The following is a 22,036-nucleotide window of genomic DNA, read 5'->3' as shown; positions in this document are numbered from 1 at the left end:
TCTGTGCAACACGGCACTTGCAGTGCTGAGTGCCAAGGCAGAGCTTTGAATTACAAACACCTTTTTCTTTATGAATTAATTTCCTTAACAGGCATTTGAGCCATAAATAATGCACTCAAATATGACAATGTGTCTTTGCTTTTAATGATCAGGCCTCAAAAGGCTTGATTCTCTCTCAAGTATATCCACAACTCACTCATGCCAAAGGGCACTGATGCGTCACTGTCCCATCCATCCTCCCTGTGATCCCGAACGATGCTGGGGTGACAGTTCAGGTGGGTGCTGGAGTCCTGGCAGTGGCAGTCACTTTGTGTGCGGCGACTCAAGTTCATACATCACACAAATCACTTTTTTAACAGGCCAGTTAGTGCTTTATCAGTGTCTCAGTGACAGTCATTGGCATGAGCAAGTGTTGAAAATAAAAATACTTCACAGTGTAGTTCAGGTGAGAACAGGTGGTATGAGCCCTGACTTGAATGAAGAACAGCAGAAAGCAGGTGTTGAGCTCTGAAGCACCTGAGTGACATATCTTGTATCCAGATACTACATCACATGCTTCAGGCAAAATTACTGACTTTTTCAGTAAATGAAGAGGAGGCATAAAATTATAGATGATATAATTTTAATTTGCAGTCATCCACCTTCTAATGGAAATTAATAGTACAATCAAAACTGGAGAAATTTTTGCTGTCTGTAAATCACAATAGTGTTGTGATTTGTGTTACTAACGTGGATGCCTCAGAGTCAGACGCAGGATTGGGATGGGACAGTTTGCATTTAAAAGTTCACGAACATGCAGGACGACTCTGCACACAAGTTGTAGTGCTTACTGTAAAAGCATGGGTGAGGTGAGCCCCTCCGCTGACATGAATCCTATAGCGGTGAGAAGCTGCTGTGGGAGCACAGCTGTGTGTGCACAGCCGGAGCGCTCAGTGCTGTCGACATGCAGAATTTCCAAACAGCTGTAGCTGCATCCCTATGCCTTTAGCTTACTGCCCTTCCATTTCCTTCTTGGTTTCTTTCTTTTCACTCCTGCCAGCCCAAAAGCTGCATGTGAGAGGGTTATGGCGTGACAGTCGATTATTCAGTGTGTCTTCCTGATTTATTGCACATTACCAAACCCTGTTTGGAAATAGATTTGCTCAGCTTACAATCTGGGTGGCTGAGGTTATGCTCAGTCGTGTTGGCACGCGGCAGTCAGGATGCAGGGCTGGAGACACAGACTTGGTGAATTCACAAGGAGGAGAAGTGTATGCTCTGTATTAACTTCTTGTTCCATGTGCTCCCACGCTTGCAACCTCTGGGCTTGAGCTGGGCATCCCCACAAATGCAGGCAGGGATAGCTCCACTGGCTCGAGTTGGGACCTTTGGAGCCCATGCCTCTGAGGGAATTAAATCCCCACCTGAATTTAGATCCCAGGGGGGCAGGACAAGAGTGTGGTGTCCAGAAAACTCCTCCCAATAGCTGGACATGGGCTGATACTCAAGTGAGGCAGATTTAGTGCCCAGTGGGTCAATAGCTTTCTTTTACCAAAGAGGAAACTAGTTTCTCCCCTTTAGTATATCAAAATCTGTTAGCAGTTTCAATAATTGCAGTCATCGTCATGTTGAATATATTATAGAAAAATATTCATATAAATTAAATATAATTAATTTTTATTTTGTTTTTCAGGAGAAATTGATGTGGACTGGTCCATCTCTCATAAAGACTTAGAGGTAACACAGACATCCAAATTTTTCTAGAATTCTTTATTTTGTTGCTTATTAACAAGCAGAACAAAGTAAATGGGATTGAAAAACCCATATGTGGTGTTTGTGTGGGACAATTAGCAGTGTCCTCCCACAGGAGAAAGGAGTTCTTGAGCTGGGGCTGGCATAGAGGCAGGAAGGGACAGGGATGCAAGGAGCTGGAGTGCCTCCACAGACTCTGCAAGGTGGACATCAGCTCTTCCTTCTGGGTGTGTTCAGAGCCCCAGAGCTGTTTCACGGCAGCCTGGTCCCCTTCCCAGGCAGTGCTGGGAGCCAGCAGAGTGTGGTGCCTTCCTGGGCTCGGCGCAGGGGTGGGCGTGGAGAAACTGCAGCCCGGAGTTCCGAGGCGAGGTGCCGGAGCATCCAGGAGGACTGAGCTTCAGCTGCTGTGTCCAACTCCTTCCCTTTTTCTTTCCAATGTCCAGTAGAGCTGATACAATCAAGTGACATTAATAAATTCTTTCCCTGAAGAGAAATGGTGTTTTTATACCTCTCCTGTTCACTCATCCAAAATTTCTTTTTTTTTTTTTTAATCTTGTGATGTTTACTAGGCAATGATAGTTGTAGATAGGATTTTCAATTCTGGCTGCCTACACAGAAAGTATGTGTGAGGTCATTGGGAGAGAGACAGTTGTTTCCAGCTTCTCTTTTTTTTTTCTTCCTTTTTCCTTTTTAAGTCTTTCTTTACAATTGCAAATTGCAGATTTCATCCAGACTTGTATAGCATTGTACTTTGTCCAGGCAGTTTCCCTTAATGTGTGCAAGGGAACATGTAACTTGCATTTGCAATTGATGTTAGTTTTATTTGTGTTCTGGAGAAAATTCCAGTTTGTCGTGACATAGCACAGTGAGTAAAAGTATCTTGGCTAATTGAGGGAAAGCTTCACAAATGCAGTATTAAATAGCAAAAAAAAAAAATCTCCTGAAGTGGAAGTTTGGACGAGTGCTTTTCTTACAGACAATGCAGGTTTCTCTGTAACAGAATTACCCATTCCAAACCTGCATGTGTAAATTGTACATGTGAAACCTTAGATTTCTGCTGGATCACTGCCAGCAGTGACCTTTATAATTCCCAGTTCCCAAACCACAGAATCTCAAGTGGTAAATGCATTTCTCTCTCTGTTTCACCAGGCACGGATCTCCAACTACACGGGTATGAGGCACAGCAGCATGCGGTACTACAAAAACGTTACTTGTAGGAACTGCGACAGGCCAGGACATTTGTCCAAGAACTGTCCCACTCCAAAGGTAAATGCAATGCTTAAATCACTTGTACTTTCAGCTGTTTTCCTAATACACCCTTCTGCTTGCCATTAGAAGCATTGTTTCGGTGGTTTATCCTTTCTTTGAAGCATTACTCTGAGTTGCAGGATAGCTTGCATGAGGTCCGCTTACTGTATAAAATGATCCTCTGTTTGGCTATGTCATTGCTTTTATTGTTTTTATAAGAGAGAAATATACAGACTTATATCATATAGAATTATATTGAATGATTTATGTTGGAAGAGACCTTAAAGCTTAACTTGTTCCACCCCCCTGCCAGGGGCAGGAGCAACTTTCACTAAACTATGTGGCTGTAAACTGAGCAAGAAAAAGAGTCAAGTGTCATACAGAAACATCTTTTTTTTCATATGGTAAAACAATTTGAAAGTGTAAAATATTTTTCAATTGTATTTTCAATAAGGAGAATCCATGAAATCAAAAATACAGCCTTAAATGAAAGCAGAAAGAGTAATGAACTGTGATATGAATAGTGTTAAAAACCGTGGACAGGACAAAACTGGAGCTAACTTTAAGCAGCTCAGATAGATGCCAAATATTCCGAAAGTTTGTCCTGTGGTTAGAGGTTTAAAAGGCAGTCACGACACTGTCAAGAAGTGGGAGCTGTTGTATGACAGCCTGAATTTACCAACCCCCACAACAGAATCTGTAGAACCCTCGGTCCTCCGCGCTGTTACCCACAAGGACACTCAGAATGACCACATCCCACGCAACCCTTGGGGGAAATACATTCACTCACTGGGAAAACCTGCTTTACAGAGATAGGTTTGGCCTCAGAATAGTTTTCTGCATGTTGTATTTGTCACCCCAAGTGCTGAATTGTGTGTCATGAGGCTATGCCAGGTGAGTCTGGATGGCAGCTGAGTGCCCACCCAGCTACCCCTTACACACCCCCATGTGGGGCAGGAGAACTGGAAGGATCTATTGAAACATTGTCACTTAATATGATTCTATTTCTGTTTCTCCATAGAAAGTTCCCCCTTGTTGCCTGTGTGCAGGAAGAGACCATCTACAGCACAGCTGCCCAGCACGTTTCTGTCTGAACTGCTGTTTGCCTGGGCACTATTTCAGGGAATGCCTAGAGAGAGCCTATTGGAACAAACACTGCAACCGCTGCGACATGAAGGGCCACTATGCTGATGTGAGTAGGGCCCTTTGCACAGAGATTGGGCATCGTTTGGTTTGTGTCTGTCAAAAACTGAATTTACAATGGCCACAATGTCTTCATATTTTTTCAATTTTACATAATGTATAAGCATATGAAAATGTTGTGTTTAGTCAGTACTTTACACTATCAGAGTTTTCACGGAGAATGGTTCAAAGAGAATGAACCAAAGCGTTGTCAAGACTTTGTCTTTAGTTTGGTTCAGTTCAGCTGTGGTGGACAAAAACGTCCTTTTTCTGTGGAATGAAAGGCGTAGTGAGGTTGAAATCAGGAGACACAGTACCTGCAAGTGTACCAGGAAGAAGTAAAGAGTAACTCTGATGCATCAAGAATCCAGATCTATGGTTTTTTCACTATGATCAGATATTAATCAGTGAAAATACTATTAGAGAGAAGTAGTTTGAAGGCTTTGGGTTTGACATAATCTACTAAAGTAAAACATAGAAGAAAATTAAAGGGAGAACAAATGTATTTGCCCCTGTAATCTTGTATTACCCAATGTAATCTTGTATTACATTACTATGGGTTTATATGTCCCCAAAATTCAGTCCTATATGTAGCACCCAACCTATTATGATATTTTTTTCTCTTTAATTAAACACAAAAAGGGATAAAAGGCAAGTTGCGGTAATTTTGGCGTACATTCACACTTCATTTTCTATCTATAGATATGGCCTATATGTTTGTTTTTCAAATACACCTGTGGGATTCCCTAAATGCTGGATTTTTTGATATTCAGAAATATTTGAATCTCTTTCTAAATGTCTCCTTCCTGCCTTTATTTCTTCTGTTTGGTCGAAGAGCATGTCACAGTGGTACATGAGATGTGCAAAGGACAACTCGCCTAATTGGGGCTTGCTATTTCTTATGATATTTGAATGTCTCCCAGATATGCTTCTGCTTATAGATAATGTGCCCACAATACCTTTAAAGAATGTGAATTGTACATTTCTGCACCCTCATTCTGGTAGGCAGTGAGACAAAATCGTAATCTATAATGAAGCATCTTTTCTTTGCCATCTTTTCCCTTTTACACATTTTATGACCCCAGTTCTCATAAGCTGATGTTCTTTTCTTTAAAGAATCATGAGTGCTCTATCATGCAAGCATTTAAATCCTACCTGAGTCATGCAGGTTATCAAGAACATCGCAGCATGTATTTTTTCTGCTCATTTAGGTCCACCTTAAATCAGAAAGGTTTTTCTTTGAAACTTTGGGCAGTTCTTGAGTGTTCCTGCATGGGAGGTGTAAGGCTGCCTGTGTCATTGACCTGTGTGGTCAATACTGGGGCATCAGAGCAGGAGCTCACTTGCCCAGTCCTCAGAGAGAGGGATGGCATGGCAGAGCAAAGGCAAAGGAATCAAAACCAACAGTACATCTTTCCTGACATCAGAGCAGGAAGCCTATGAAGCCAACAGGTGATCAAGACATGAAGGGAACACTTGGATAGGACAAGGTTGCTGCTGGTGGCCTGAAGATATGTTTTTGCATCTGAGATGTTCATAGCAGAAGAAATCAGGGATGTTCCCATGCTGAAAACTTACTTTGTGGAGGGGAGCACCAGAGAAGTTGTCAAATTGAAGAGAATGTGAGGGTTACTACAAATCTGTGAGTACTAACCCAAAACTGGGTAACCATTGCCCAAAAGATGCAGAGGAGCATGAAGGTGAAATGGCCCAACCAGTGATGGCAACAGACACCTCGTGCTTGGTACATGACTGGTCACTGAGTTACTAATGCAAGGACGGTGTGTAGGGGCTGTCCCAGGGTGAGCTGGGGATCCCAGACTGCCAGCTGCACGCATGCACCAAGCCAGGGGGCAGGAACCACGGCGGTGGCATGTTGAGATGGGTGTATAAATATAATATACATGGGGTGATTCAAGGCTGCTTTTGTAAAGGAAATCCCACTTCTCAGGGATCTCTGGAGTTCTTCAAAGGAGCAGGTTGACAAGCATGTGCGTAAACATGATCCAGTTGACATAGCCTACAAATTCCAAAAGGCGTTTTACAAAGTTCCTGACCAAAAGCTTTCAAGGAAACTAAACAGGCATGGAATAAGAGGATAAAGGTGGAATATGCTAGTGTGACATGGAAAAGGGTGAACAATGGGGTGACAAGATTTGCTGAGAAGACTGAATTACTTACAGAGTCAGTGCTGTGAGCCAGTTGTGCAGGACTGCCCAAGAACTGTAAGAATCAGAGGGAGAACACAATAAAATGGCAATTGAAATTGAGTGGCAATAAACATAAAGTAAAATAATCCCACCTTGTTTTATGGAATAACAGGTTCTGCATATTACTATTCAGGACTCAGATCCTAGTTATGAGATATGATTCCACAAAACATCAGTTTAGTCTTCACAAGGTGAAAAAAAAAATCTGGTGAAATGTTAGGAATCATCAGGAAAGCAGGAACACTTGGGCACAGCTTTGGTCCCTGTCTTCTGCATCCCTCAGCATGGCCACAATTCCTCAGCCTGGAAGGGAAGTGACAGAGGGAAGGGTCTGTAAAGAGCTTCAGAATCATCTGTGATGGGAGACAGTAGTCAGGGAGCAGTTGTTCAGCATTTCTTCCAGTACACCTGATGAAGGCAATAGAAGCCAGGTTGGGAAGAGACAGTACGAGGTTACTCTCTGTGTGGTCGGCAGCAGACCTGGAGGCTCCTTACTGAGGGATACAGATCTGCCCTGCTTCCAGGGGAAATGGGAGCAGTTCATAGAAGAGAAACCACAGAATCCTACACCAGGTTGGAAGGGACTTCACGGATCATCTAATCATCATCCCCAACTTTTCTTGGCAAAAGCAAGGTCTACACAAGATAGCCCAGCCAAATCCTGAGTGTCCAATGCTGGGGAATCCAGCATTTCCCTCAAGAGATGATTGTTCTCATTGTGAAAAGTTTTCTGCTGTGTCCAACTGAGATCTCCCCAGGAGTAACTTGTAGCAATCACCCCTTGTCTTTCCCATATGACTCCTTGTGAAAAGCAGAAATCCCCATACTCTTGTTATCAAACGTACATTATGAAATGCTTTGGATGCTCAAAGGAGGTAGTAATTTGTCTTTCTCAGCAAGCACTCCCTTTTACTGTAACAAAGAGGGTGCAGAACAGGCTCTTGTGCATAGTGTGTCAGACTGACTTTTCACTTGTGTCCAGAAGTGCCTGTGAGGCAGTTCAAAGTGCTTCACCTAGTTTGGTTAGGAAACATTCAAAGTTACTTAAAACATTTTAGGGTCATACATTTTTGATCTGCTAGATCAGTCTCTTTTCCTGAGACAGCGCTGAGAACACACAGAGTCCTCTTAGCCGGAGGTGTACTGGAGGCAGCCCAGCGTTGCATGGTTTCCATGGGAGGGTCATCAGAGGAGCCATTTTTGATTGATTCAGTGTCAGTTAGGTGGATGTCATGAGCCTTGTGGTCGGTTTACAGCCTTACGCGCCAGCAGCAGGGGTGGGAGAAGGACTCCACGAACAGGGGATGTAGCAGGGACCATGCAGAGGGGGCATGTCTCCCTGTATACCTGGGAAAACCAGCATACGGGTGCTCGGTGAGCTGGATGGGCTCTCCCAGGAGCTGGCAGACAGCAGTGCCCAGGTGCTTGGTGCCCTGCAGCCACGCTGTGTCTGATGGTCCTATCCGAATGCCCAAATACCCTTGTTGTCAGCACTCGTTCCCAGGAACCAGCTGGGTGCTTCGACTGGCATCTTCTCTGCCTGTTCTGACAACTTTTTTGGACGTGCAAACCACCACTGGCCTCTTCTCTCCGAGGAGGTTCATTCTGCCTTTGTTGTTTCTGGCATACTGCTGTGGGCTGGGATGGAGCTGGAGGTGCAGGAATCGTTCCACAGGGGTGGCTGGCGTCCACGTGGCCCATTTCCCCTGGGTAGAGAGCACGACGTTTGGTCTTTCTCCTTAGTTCCCCAGTGTCCTTCCCCACCCTTCGTGGGGCTGTGCACATCCACCCAAGGGTGAGCATAAGGCCGTGTTCCCAACGGCCAGGGTGACATCGGCAGTTAACCAGCTTTGCCTGCCCAGCACCAGCGCCTGTCTGCACTGGCAGCGTGGGGAGAGGTCTCGACATCTGCTTGTGCAGGAGTGGTTTTGAAGGGAAGCATTGTGTATTTTCTGCGGCAGTTCCCATGCGGAGGTGATGAAAAGTGTGTGTTTTGGCAAATCTTTTGTTTTATTGTGGTGGCTTGCAGCGGGGCAGCTCCAAGCAGCCGCTGCTTCTTTGACAAAGCACCAGAGGATTCTGTTAAAAAGTTGTGTTTAGTAATTGTAGTCGTCGTGTCAGACCATAACTGACTCGGAGCTGAAGGATTTTTGCGAGATGAGTAGCTATGCCAGCAGGGACCCAAGTCTCCTGGGCCAGCCGCGCTCTCATTAAGATTTGCCGCTAGCCGTGGCGGTGTTCGGCAAGTATGTGACGTGCATGCTGTTATTGTATGCTTGGCTTGTCAGCCTGCAGCTTTCTGACACTCACTTATGTCACTCTTTATTCAGAGACGAAGAAGCTTTTGATAATTTGACAAGACAAGCTCTTAAACGATCTAGGTCATGGCCTTCACTGTCTGTGATTGTGAACATATTTCCTGAAAGCCCTGTCACTCATCACAGCTACATTTTCTCCCGGGGAGCCGCGGGCCCGTCCCGGTCTCCTGTCAGCGCGTGCATTTTGGTTATTCATACGCCAAATACAGTAGTGGGGTTTTTCCTTCCCTTTCGCTGGCACTCGCATGTTAGCGGGGCTAATCCGCTCCCCCGCGCCGCGCGCCCCGCAGGGCCGCCGTCGAGGGCCCTCTCGGCGCGAGGCAGACGACCGGCCGAGGGGAGCGGAAAGGAGGAAAGGCCGCTTAGTGCCGGTTTTGTGTTTGCTCATTGTTGTGGAAATATGAGAACTGGTGGCAAGGGCCTCGTCTATTGAGCTCTCGAGTCCCGGTCTGCTGTCAGGGGCTGTTTGAGATTGAGTGTTTTATTTTCTTTGATGTTCACATTGGAGAATAGGGAAGTGGGAATTAAACAACAGATGCATTAAGCCGTTGTTCTGGTAAAACAATAATTAGCACCTGATAAAATTCAATGTGGGTCAAAATGTGCAGCACCCAGTTTCAATTCTCCCGGTATGGCACCCTGCACTGGGTCAGCCTCAGGCACGAGTGATCGCTCTTCCGCACTGACTGGACGTGGTCCATGGCAACAGGGACACGGATTTGGGGGAATAATGGCGCGGCGCTCGCACGGCCAAAGGTGTGGGCAGGTGCGGGGACGCGCCCCTCACCCATACGCTCCGTGGCTGCGCGGCAGCAGTGGCACTACCCTCTAGAGTAGGCACCTTTTGTGCTGGTACATCTAAATGCAAGTAAGGTCAGACCACTGGGGCAGGAAATAAATGCAATTTTATTTTAATGTAGTTCATCACGCTGCCACAGTAGCTGAGTACCACGAGGGCTTTTCTTTAAACGAGGGCCGTTCATGGTTAAGTTCTTTTAAATAAATAAGGAAAATCATGGGTTTGGCAGCGGTTGTGTCTGGCTATGCTGTCTTCCATAGCAAACCTCTCTGCTTCGTTTGAGGAGCCAGTATTTGGTAGTAATTGTTAATCATACTTTTTGTCATTCCATGATATAAAATGCAGACAATAATCCTGAGCCGATGCAAAGTAATGAGGTTCCTGGTTAAAAGCACCGTCTCCAAAAAGCTGTTGTTTAACAGTCACCCCTCCTCAGCTATTGTACCCCACTTCATAATGGGGAGCAGTATTACCCCAAGTCACCGTCTGAATGAAGGAATATGCTTAGCCTTTCCTCACCATCTTCATCCTTACCTTCTTGTTGTATTCCCTTACCCTTAAAATGTCCTTGAGGATAAAACCCACCTCTGGACAGCACCATGAAGGGGCTGGGGCTGTGCCTCTCCCACAGTTTTGACAAGAGCTCTGCCAGCTGTGGTTCGCAGTCTGAGCTATAGATTTTTGCTCAAAGTGATGTCTTTGTGTCCAGAGCAGAAAAAATACCCAACCAAACAATTATTCAAAAATAAAGTAATTTTGATGATGATGATGATGATGATTATTAAATAGCAGACATGTGAGTAAAGGTCATACCACAGAGTGGCATTTTGCCAGTATAGGAAAACTCATTGATTGCAATTGTTCAACCATATTAGTCTGGGCACACTGTGGTAATCGAAAACTATCCAGAACTAATGTATAAATAACTGCCTGCTACCCCTGAGCTGGACCAGCACAGCTGTCCTGCACAGCTGAAACCTCTTCAGGTCTGAGGGAGATGCTGAGAGCTCTGGTACAATATTTTTACAGGCTACAGAGTGTTTATGTGTTGCCTCTCTGAACCCTGGCTAAATTAGGGAAGGAGGAAAATCCTTTTGTTTGTGCTCAAAGGCAGCTTGAGTGTGTTCAAACTGTCAGATCCTCGGTGAGAAATGTGATGTCCTTCACACATTTCCTTTATAGAAATATTAATATAAAACTCAAATATTTACACACAGTATTTGAGTAAGAGGAGAAATGTTGAACCATTACACAGAACAGATTGTAGATTTTTCTGCAGAAAATTATGTTACTGGTAGAATGAATAATAAATAATATACTTTCCATCACATCTGGGAAAAACATACTGTATGTGCCACAGGGTGACTGGCAAAAACTTGGCTTTTATTTTGAGAGATGCTGGTTGTGGTGTGGGTTTTTTTAGTTAACATGCTCCATCAAAATAAAAGAAGGCAAGAATTTAGGCATGAGTGAAAAATTTATTCGAAAATCTAAAGAAATGTTAATAGTACTCATTTGCAAGTAGTCATGAGACTTCAATGTTTGAAATTGCAGCTGCAGCATATTATAGAGAAGCTGTGGAATACAATATTTCTTTTTAAAGTACTTAAAATGAAGATTGGCAAGCCAAGGTGCTAATTGTTCAAATGAGTACGGAGCTGTTCTAATAAGAGGGTAAATGTTCTAAAGAGAAGTGAAAGCCCTCTGCTGCAGTAGCTGTGTACCAAAATGACAAAAAGTGCCACAATTTCCGTGTCTGTCTGTGGCTCAGGGGCCGTCAGAAATATTGTACATTTTGTAAAAGCATTAAGAATCCCTAAGAGAGTGATCTGAGCCTCAGTGACCACCAACATGTTCTGATTTTGTTTAAAAGATCCACGTTTTCCTCTTTACCGTCTCTCATATGTCCCTCAGGTCAATTGTGTTGCTGCTGGGACTCAAAAACCTGCTCTACATTTTTTTTTTCAAAGGGCTGCACTTAGGAGTTGGTGTGAGAGTCTGGCAATTAAAAAAAAATTTAAAGTAAAAAAAAAAGCAAGCAAGTCATTGTAAAAATAGCAACATTAGAGCAATCTGTTATGGTTCTTGTTTACAACTCCTCTGACATGAGGCTGCTGAGGATTATTACATGTAACAATTATATTTTGATTAGGAAAGAGATACGTACAAAAAAGGTAAAATATTTCTGTTCCTACGTGAAAGGAAGGCACCTTGTGATTTAATTTCTAGAGTGTTATGTAAATTAAAAATGTCAGAAAATGTAGAATTTAAATCTGCCCCTGTTTGTTTTGCAGCATTAATGCTTCCTACAGTCACGAGCACGCTGCTCTCCCAAACTTCTGCCCCTCGGAGAAAAAGGGCAGAGAGAAAACTGTTACTGGCTTTCTGACAATGGCAGGGAGTGTGTTAAACCAGTGTAAAATTCAATTAAACTGTCTAGCCGGGTTTTTGAAGCTGAAATGCAGACCCTTTCAGTTAAGCTTCTTATTTTCCTGTGACCGACACCAGTGGATACTGTGTTATGCCAAAACCAACAGGCTGTAAAGCACCTTGTTTCATGCTCCTAGCTGATCAATATTTTTATTTTCCAGGCTTGCCCAGAAATATGGAGGCAGTATCACCTAACAGTAAGTAGAAACACCTTTTTTATTTTCTTCTACACCCAACCTATTTACTCCTCTGTGAACTGCTGACCATAAAATATAGACAAGCATCTTCTCTGAGAAGATAATAAACATCTGAAGAGTTTTTGAACTGAAGAAGGCGATGAAACACTGTCGCTATTTTTTAAGCATCTTTAAAACTTCTGAATTCATTTTAATAGTGTAATAACTAAATTAGTGCCTTGCCTCTCTTCTCTCAGTGACCACATTTATACATAGAAAGAGCGTTAAGTTTTAAGTTGGGATGCATAGCAGAAGCAGTAATCTCATCTCAGATATCCCAGATGCTGGTAATTAGGCACTCTGTGTGACAAAGCTTTCTTCTTAGATGAGTGAAATAAATCTCTGTTAGACTGGAGACATGAATTTGAGGAAAAACACCTCATAAACTTTTGCAGATAATTTATAATTAGTCAGGATATAGCTGTGACTGCTTCTTTGGCCTGCCTTAGTTGATCTTTAATCCCTGAAACAAGAAAATAAAACTTTGTGAAACTGTACCAGTTTATTACCCAAGATTTTTCCTCATATGTAAAGTAGATATAAAAATAAAACAAAATGCATATAAATTTGGTTAATGTTGAAACCTGGTACAGTATTTAACCGGTAAAAACAAATTCTTGGATTGGTGTCACAGTTTTTGAATATATTAATTTCTAAAATTGTCAAACATAAAAACACCTTTAACAATCAGGGTTTTGTTGTTCCTCTGAACTTTTGCTGTCGTTCCTTCCCAGATCGGCCTCACATGTATTTTGCTGTTACAGATAATTAACCCCTGTTCTCTGCTCCAAACAAAGTAGAAAAGTTTCTCCACTATTTTTCTTTTTGTTTCTTCGGCTTTTTCTCTGAAGCAGTAGATGGGATGTGCTTTATAATTTGTGCCTCCGCCTCTTAATGGTAGTGGAATGCTCTTTTTTCTGCTTTCTTCTTCAAAATTCAATGAATAGAAGAATTCTGCACTTAAAACCTCTCATTTGTTTTTTGTGCATAATGATTCTAATACAAAGATCTGCCCTGGAAATCTTCCACCCTTCCTGAGAACTTACTTTTAAATAGATTTGGTAAAGAGTTTTTGTTGGTTTGGTTGTTTTTGGTATTTTTTAAAGAAAAACATTATGAGCAAAAGGTGCATTCACTGAGTATTTTTGTTTGCTTGTTTCTTTTAAATTGGATGAAGGAAAAAGGTAAATGCTGGTTTTCATTATAATCCCTAAAGGTGCATGTAAAAACATTTTCTGAAATGTTTATGATTCTAGGAACTTAATAATCAGATAGAAATATTTGGTGCAGTAACATCTTGGGTTCTGTTTTTTCCAGAAATAGAACATTTAATTTAATTTTAGTCTTACCTGCCGTTGAAAATTCCTCAAAAAGTGAGTTGCCATCAACAAATATAAAATATTTATGTCTGTAAAAAAAAAGCGGGAGGTAGCTTAAACTTGATCAAGTGCTGTACTGGGGCAAAATTTGAGGTATCTTGAGGTAGAAAATTATTTCTCTGGATTTTGTAGAAAGCATTCAGGGTTTACGCTTAATGTAATGTAAAGCTAGAAAAACATGTCAAAACAAGTTCTTGTTAGAAAATGTAGTGGTTACAAATATAGGCATCTTATTAGAAGTACCCATTTGGAAATTTTTGGTGCATTTTGGGGACATTTTGAAATGTGGTCAAATATGGACACTCACAGATTAAATGGTATCGCATCAGGCCCTACCTTCTGATAAATAGCTTCTTAATTTGCAGTGAATTGCAGATTATCTGCAAATAATCCGCATTTCTGACATGTGGGAAATGTTTTGCATGCCTTCATTTTTTGCATGGGAAGAGTACCTTTGGCTCAAAGTTACATTAGTAGTTGGGTTAAGCCTGGAATCAAAAAATTTTTATGGTAAAAGACATGCTTGATATTTGCAATAAGTAAATTAAAAGAAACTGCATTATCTGAATTGTTTAAAAGTATGAGTCCCATCTTTTATTGTTCCCTTTAAAATATTCTCTTTTGCACCCAAAGAAGAGCAGAAGTAAATAATATTCTGGCAAGAAACAAAACTTCTACATTAGAATAATGTATAATGTTTAAATATATAGTATATATATATCTGTAGGATTGTAACAAAAAGCCAAGATTTTTTACTCTCATAGCAGCACAGTAGTATTTCACCATAGAAATTATCTTACAATTTTTGTATTGTAGAATAAATATTTTGGTACGAACAGGATAGCAGTTTTAAGAAAAATACAACATGCTTAAAACAAAACTGCTGCTGTGGCTGTCAAGGCCCACAAAGGCTGCCCAGTTGTTGAAGGCCACAGAAAAGCTTTTCCTGCACTTCAGTCATGGATACAACCACTAGATTTAAACTGGTTTTGGTGAACTGATGGTGAGCATCCCACATGCAGGTACATGTACGTGCAGATAAACTCGGGCGTTCCGTTTTGTGATAATACACCGTTTTTCGGCACTGTTCACAGAGGGCTGTCGCAAAGTTTGTCCCAATGCTTTGTGTTCTATAAAGTATTTGTAGTTAATTTCTTTGAATGTGAAGAATCACACGGCCTTCCACCTCTCTCCTTTATGAGGCTTTTGGTTATTTTACTCATTTTCTGGCACTTTCCTAGGAGATGGACTGCCATCTATTGACTCCTCAGAGCCCCTGCACGGCATGCAGGGTGACTCGAACAATGACTCAATAACAAACCCATTCTGCTCTTGGGGATGGTGGTGGGGTTTGTTGACGTTGGCCATGGTGACAAATTTGAGCACGTTGCAAATAATTTGTTGTATGGGCAGAAACATCTTATTCCAACCAAAACAGACTGCCAGCGCAAGGAATCTTATGAAGAAATGGCAAAAAGGTTTGTAAGTGGAATATTTTAATTTGCCTTTTGATGGAAAAAAAGATTATCATAAGGCATTCAATGAAGCTTAAATCTAAGGGCTGTGTGATAATCAAACCTTTGTAAGTGGCTGAAAGTAGTTTCTTTAAAGTTGTTCTTTCAACTCTTTTAACTACAATTATTCTGAAAGAAAAACCCAATCAAAGTCAGCAGAAAAATCCAACTCCCACTGTGGTTTAAAATAATATTTAATAACCTCTTAAAGACAGTGATTTAAAACTTTTACACATCATTTTCATCATGACTGCTCTCTGTATTTCTCCTGTATCAGAGAAGGGCAATTATATTTGTCAAAATACATTTCAAGTTTTTATTCGTGTAGCGAATTTAATACGATCTATTTCGTATCTATTTGCAGTAAATTGGTTCATACCCACTAATGTTTATCAAAGGCATTATTGTCAATCAAATAATAGGACAAGGACTTCTTTCACAGATTCAGGATAAACAGTTTTGATCATAGCTTGCTGGAGTGTCAGTGATGATATGTGTGATTTTTTTGGGTGCAAGGCATTTGGAGGCCTTGTTGAGCTCTTTGTTCTGGGTTATGAGGAAGGTTAACTTACAACTCTGACTTCATAAATGCCAGGTGCTCTGCAACCCAGAGAAACACAGCCTGTGCTCCACAAGACATGCCATCACATCCCCTCTCCCACCCTAAGGATAACGGGTACACACAGCATCATTTTTTCACCCTCAGAGCACTTGGCTCCTTCTCACTCCCTCTCACTTGACACTTCAGATTTGAGCTATAAATGTAGTGATATTTATTATGTATTTTGAGTGGAAGCCAGGTTATAGCCCTCTAACAAGCAAAAAATATAAACTTTAAATAATGCTAAAGAATCAGTGGAGAAACTTGTGAGAAGGCATCCAATGATTTTGTTTGTTTCAGTTTCGCAGTTTATTCTTTAGGAAATACAGTATTTTCCTTCAAGTTTGACCTGCTGCCCGTCTACCTCGCTGTGTCCCCAGCAGCAGCTCCTGTCCTCAGTGGGTCCAGGCTCTGGAGGGGCAGAGCTGGGGGTCCACTGCAGTCCCATAGTGACACATTCCACAGTGGACAGCCCTTCTCCCCTCTGCTGCTGGTGTAAGCAGCCCAGGGCTCTAATCTGGCCTTCAGGGGAGCACCGTGGGCTGGGGTGCCTGTACCTGATCAGCGGCTGGGCCCTCACTCCAGTCCCGTGGATTGCAGTGGCTTCATGGCCTGAGCAACCTGCTGTAGCTGCTGCTAGTGGTAGCATTTCCACCCAGCAGATGACATCACTGGAGAGAAAAGAGGAAATTTATTTATTTTCGGTGCATAGAGACCCTGTTTTGCTCTGGGTGTGAAGTTGCACTTCTGCCGTGAGTCCCCAAAGTGTAGGCTGGACTCCCCCAGTGCGTGGCAGTGCTGGTGGGGCAGCCAGAGGTGCATGGGGCCTCTGTGTGTTTTGGTGTCAGATTGAGAACATGCTGGCTGCAGATCTCACCACATCTGCGTTGTCAGAGTGGCTTGTGCCATAGACGAATGGATGTGGCCAGTTCAGCCCAGGCCCAGGATGAGATACCGCAGTCAAACAGGAATGAACTTTGCAAGTGTTAGCATCTTCTTCACTAAATATCAACTGGGTAAAGAAATTCTGTCCCTAAAATGGGCAGAGTAAGTTTTTTATTTTCCTGAAGTGTTTCTCGGTGTTCGTGTGTGTTAAAACATAAATCTCACTAGGACCAGGTTTTTTTTCCTGTAGGGATTGCTCATTTTTATAACCCCTTCCTGCCGCGGTGCTGCTCCAGCCAGCCACACTGACGCTGCCCCCTGTGCCCTGCCCTCGCCAGCCTCATCTGTGTGAAATCTCCGAGGTCAAGATGGCCACTAACAGAGTTTTAGAACCATCAGAATTTTTAAATAGCAGAAGCTATCATTGGACACACCTTTTGACAGTTTGTTAATCCTACTTTTAATCCGCCTACATGAAGGAAGGTGAATCAGGAACTGGCTGATTTGGCCCTGTGTGTGAAGGACATGAAGGGGCGATGCGTCTTTTGTGTTTAAATTTTGCGCCCAGGTTTCTTTGTGTGCATTATTAAAATTCTTCGTGGCCTGCTACTTTTTTTGTGAAGTGAAAATGTAAGCCATATCCCTCAAAGTCAATTTCTATCTGTTACAGCGTGACTTCCAGAAAGGGAAAATTAAAAATAATATAACCCTGGCAAAAAATACTTAAGCTTGAGAGACAGAGAGGGCGTTTGGTTTCCACATATTTTTTTAGGTGCTGAGCGGTAAGCGAAGGGATTGGTTTTGGAGTATTTCTGGGAGGAGGTTAACCCCCAGTTTCCTCGCAGCTGTGGCTCTGACATGGCCGCAGGGCTGGCCGTGCTGGCCATGACACAGAGCCATAGACCATGGGATCAGCATGCTCTTCTGGAATGCTTCCACACCTGGCCAGTTCCTCTCCAGGTGCTTCAAGGCTATTTCTAGTACCTGTAGTAAAAACACCAGTCTGTTAATGAAATAGGCCACGTATTTCTCATATTTTGGAATCCCAGAGTGGGCCCACATGTACCATTGCTTCAGCATCCATTCAGCAGGATATTTTACAGGGACAGCAACTTGGAATTACCAGGGATATGGATTTAGGGTAAAGATGACTCTGGCTCTTGTGAGTTTTGGGGCAACATGAACACCTGGAACATGACGGTGTCCACACACCTGCTTGGGAGGTGCTTGGGTTTGTGAAGATTTTCTGCCCTTCGAGAGAGTGCTCGCCTCATTAGTCGGGGGAGGAGCTGGAGCAGAACTTGGCCAGCAACAGGCAGATGTTTTGGTTTTAAACTCTGTGTTGTCCAAACCTGGGCCCTCTTGCAAGTGGTTTGCAGTGTCAGAGATGCTCCTGACATGCTGCCAACCTTGCACAGCTGTCGTGGAGAAAGCCAGCAGGTTAGAGGGGATCAGTGTGCTGGGCAGAGCGATTTTACTGTTTGTTTTCCCCTACTAATTGTAATTTGCTGTGTTGCCATTCTCTTTCAAGTTTCAGATACTTTTTGAGGCTATCAGAAACCTAAACCCCAAATCTTTTTCTATTGCAAAGGAATCATATTTCACAAAAGATAATTCTTTCTGATAGCTTTTTTTTTTCAGAAAACAAAGAGACTTTCAGGTCCTGAAATAACAGTTAGGTTTATGCATTCTATGGCTTTCAGTACAATAGCATGCTACCTAAAAGTTCTTTCCCAATTTTTATTTTAAAGGTGTATTTAAATTACGATGGGGAAAAGAAGTAGCTTTAATAACCCTGTATAAATTTTCTGCAAGGACCTGAGTGCACGTTTCAGGTGGGATGCAGAACCTTCCAGCAGCATGGGCATCACCTGCCACTTACCTTCATCATGTAATAACCATGGTAGGAAGTGTCGTGCTTTCTCTAACCTTCCTCTGTCCTGTGCTCTTCTGCACTTGCTCCCCAGAAAACAAAATAAAAGGTGCTTTTAAATTGAGGGTTAAAGACAGATTACATTGTGACCAAAAATTGTGGTTTTGTATATTTCTGGAAGCAGTCTGGGAGTGGGGAGAGAGTAGAATAGAAAGCTCGGATGACTGAACGTTTCTCTGATTTTGGGGTTCCAAATGACATTGTTGTGTTTGTGTTGGAGCGCGGCATCCCTCAGAGAGCCCCGACTTCAGCACGCATGTTGAAGTGGTGTAAAGAACCATGTTTGCTGCAATGTCTTTCACATCGGACTGTGAAAGGGAAAGGGAGAAGAGCAGGGGATGGAAATAAATGTATTTTACTATTTTAAATCTTTGTGCGGTACATGACATTTGGTGACAGGTATCCCTCCAGCCCAGCACACCCCAAAACCAGAGAGGTTTGGGTTATTTTTGTGACAGATCAAAGCTGTTGGGTGAGTGGTTAATTAATCAAACAGAATAATCAAGGAAGGTTTGCTGCGGAAATATTTCCCCTTCATATATTCAAATGCAGTTCTCTTAAGAGAAAGGATTAAGGTGATTTTTTTCTTTAATGCTTACAAATTCAGTTAAAAATTTTCACCTCTTTCCTTTAGTTTGAAAAGGCGAACTTACACAAGCATTTCTACTACTACTATTATTATTATTATTATTATTATTATTATTATTATTATTTCAAGTATTAACAATCTAAATATGGAAGATAGAATTTTCAAGCTAGAATGAGGTTTCCAATGCATTTTTGAAACATTTGAGAAAAAAAAATTCTGTGTCCTCTTTCTGCAGTCAGTGCTATGTATTAATATTCATATTAAAGTTCCTACATTCTGAGAATTTCTCCAAACTTGATATGAAGGTGTCTTTTTTAAGTTTTGTTAGAACTGTGAACCGGTTTCAAAATTCTGTAGGAAACCAAAAATCATCTGCATCTTTAACAGACCTTTTAAAATGTGAAAAAAATCACAGTTGCATATAATATGCATAAATGCCATAAAATGGATTTTGGTGCATTTTCGTATTGCAAAGTGGAAAAGGCATAAAAAGTCGGTGCATCTGTTTTCACTGCGTGGTTCATCTTGCTGGTGATTCATGTGTCGGAGCAGCCCAGAGCTCATGCCGGTAAGACAGTAACTTCCTCAAGTTATGCTTGATCATGTTAATAATCTACGGATTAGGATTCCCTAAAAATATTCACTGATTTAATTCCAAGAGGGTCTATCATGTCAATGATATTACTACATCTTGTTAGGTCCTGTCATGTGTATAGAAAAGTTTCTATCCCCGTGACAGAATTATCCTGATTTTGATTTCAAGTGTTGAAGAATCAAGTATAAAGGGAATTAAAGGAGCCGAGGGCCCGCACAAAGTGGTGAGGAACACGGAGCTGTGAGCAGGTGCTCACAAAGAAGTCTCAGAAGTGTGTATGAGGTGCACTGTGTGTGCACACGTGCTGTGCCACCCACCGAGGGCCACAGAAGGAGGCGTCCCATGGCATTTTTGGCTACAGAGGAGTGAAGTTGGGCCTTTGGTTTTTACTCATTTTTGATTGTTGAACTTGGGTTAAATTAACGTTTGACAAGCATATTCCAACAGCCGTGAGAGTGGCTCTGAAATGGGCAGAGGTAGCCTCCCCATGAAGGAATGGCCACTCCAAACTATGTCTGGCCTGACACGGCCCCTTTCCCCAGTGCAGTGCTGCCCAACATGGGGTGGTCAGGTGGTGAGGAAGAGGCATTATTTTTACATCAGAGCAGGTGAGGAATTTGCAAGGAAAGGACAGTCACTGCCTGGTTCAGACTTTCTCGTAGTTGTGTCCAGAAGTGGCTTGTCTTTTTTTTTCCCCCTTTTTTCATTTCCCTCCCCTCAAACATGCAGTTTCTCTGCTTGTAGCCTCTGCTCACCTTGTAGCCAACAGAAGGTATTTCTGTGTTGTTTCTTGACTATGCAGTTAATTCTGTTCCTAAAGATTTTTTATAACTTCTTTTGGCACTTAAAAAATGGGCTGGTGAACACCTGTGCAGGAGTACAGCCACTGGAGGGTTTCTGTGGACTAAGTGATAACCCTGAAATATCTTCTCCTTTAAAATTAATTGTCCTGGATTTGTATGGGATAATCAATTTCTGTCTGAGTTGTTTTGGTGCCAGATGAGAGCTGGTGAAATTAATTCTGATTTTCTGATGGTGGCATCAGGAGGGAAAGAGAGGAAAAATGATAGCACTGAGATACTCAGAAGTTGGTCTGGGGGAAACTGTTTTGGTCAGCAGCATATTTACATGGTGTGAGAGAGCAGAAATCTAAAATGCTCTCATCCATTTTTAGACACTGTATACTATTCAGGAAGTTACAAGTCATATTAAAGTAAAAACTTTAAGGAATTGAAAACAGTTTTAAAAAACAGATGTGCAAAAAGGACATGGAGAAGCTTTTGTTCGTCAATGGTTGTATACGAGCTGTCACACGTTTCTGCAAGGACATATTCGGGATGAATGTCACTCGTCATGAATCTAGGTGCAAGTAACTACTATTGCTGAATATATATGATGCTTTTTAATGGAGAACACATGAAAAAATTATGAGGAAATGGATAAATATTAACACGTGCAGTTGGCATGTTGGTAATGTAAGGAAAGTGCTTCTGTGAAATTGTCTGTTAGTGAAGGATGCTGCAGGCTGAAGCTCAGCTGCTGGGGAGTTTAAAGGGAAAAGATTCAATTATTATCTATTTAAAATGTACCCCAAAACTCACTTCTAGCAAACTGATGCACTGCTCACTTGGCATCTCATATTCTTCAGCAGCACTAAAATTTTTTCCCATGTTTACTTCCATTTTAGCTGTGATTAGAAATCACCTCCAACAAAATATTTATTAAGAATCTATTTATCAAGAAATACCTATTAAGAATGCTCTCCTAAGAAAGATGTGGCACTTCCTCCTTTTGGGTCCAGTGGTGAGGGATGATCAGCAGACGACATAAAGGTTAAAGAGAGAGAAAGGAAGCTGTAAATCATTCAGAATGACAGTAAAAATTAAAACCTTGGGGTTTGTCAGGCTCCCCCGTGTATTAGCTAATAAATATAACTGTGCTTTAGTTCTGTTCATCTTCTGATTTTACAGGCTTTGCAAATGTTTGTTTTCAGATTAATGTATGTGTAACTATGCATATGCTTAGCACAGGGGCACCCAGTGCCATGCCCGGGCAGATATATAGATATATAGAGATATATATAAACATTTGGCCAATCCCCTAATAAACATTCAAATAAAATATACGTGTCCCAGTGTGTGAGTCTCCTCCTCCTCCTCCTCCTCCTCCTTCTCCTCCTCTTCCTCCTCCACCACCTTCTTCTTCTTCTCCTCCTCCTCCTCCTCCTTCTCTGCACAGTCTCTTCCCACCTCCCCCACTCCACTTCAAAGCTTGTGGTCCTTTCTCCATCCGTGTACTAAAAGGTTTCTTTGTGAGCCAGGCCATTTGTCCGTCATTGTTTGGGGCCCAAACGGTGGTGAAATACCCTGTCACCGATCTGGAGCAC

The 22,036-nt window shown here is 42.2% G+C and overlaps 1 protein-coding gene across 5 annotated transcripts in view; it reads left to right on the top strand.

The window, feature by feature from the left end:
* The window catches only part of ZCCHC7 (zinc finger CCHC-type containing 7), an 86,839-nt gene that overhangs the window by 54,362 nt on the left and 10,441 nt on the right, over positions 1–22,036 (top strand). For all 5 annotated transcript variants that reach the window (XM_039567377.1, XM_039567374.1, XM_039567375.1 and 2 more), the window contains 4 exons: positions 1,673–1,716; positions 2,881–2,997; positions 4,001–4,171; positions 12,080–12,115. In XM_039567377.1, coding sequence (XP_039423311.1) covers positions 1,673–1,716; positions 2,881–2,997; positions 4,001–4,171; positions 12,080–12,115 — 368 coding nt within the window. The remainder of the gene's footprint in view (positions 1–1,672; positions 1,717–2,880; positions 2,998–4,000; positions 4,172–12,079; positions 12,116–22,036) is intronic.

The sequence above is a fragment of the Corvus cornix genome, chromosome Z (genome assembly GCF_000738735.6).
Source record: "Corvus cornix cornix isolate S_Up_H32 chromosome Z, ASM73873v5, whole genome shotgun sequence".
Classification (NCBI taxonomy): Eukaryota; Metazoa; Chordata; class Aves; order Passeriformes; family Corvidae; genus Corvus; species Corvus cornix.
This window is presented reverse-complemented; position numbering and strand designations above follow the sequence as displayed.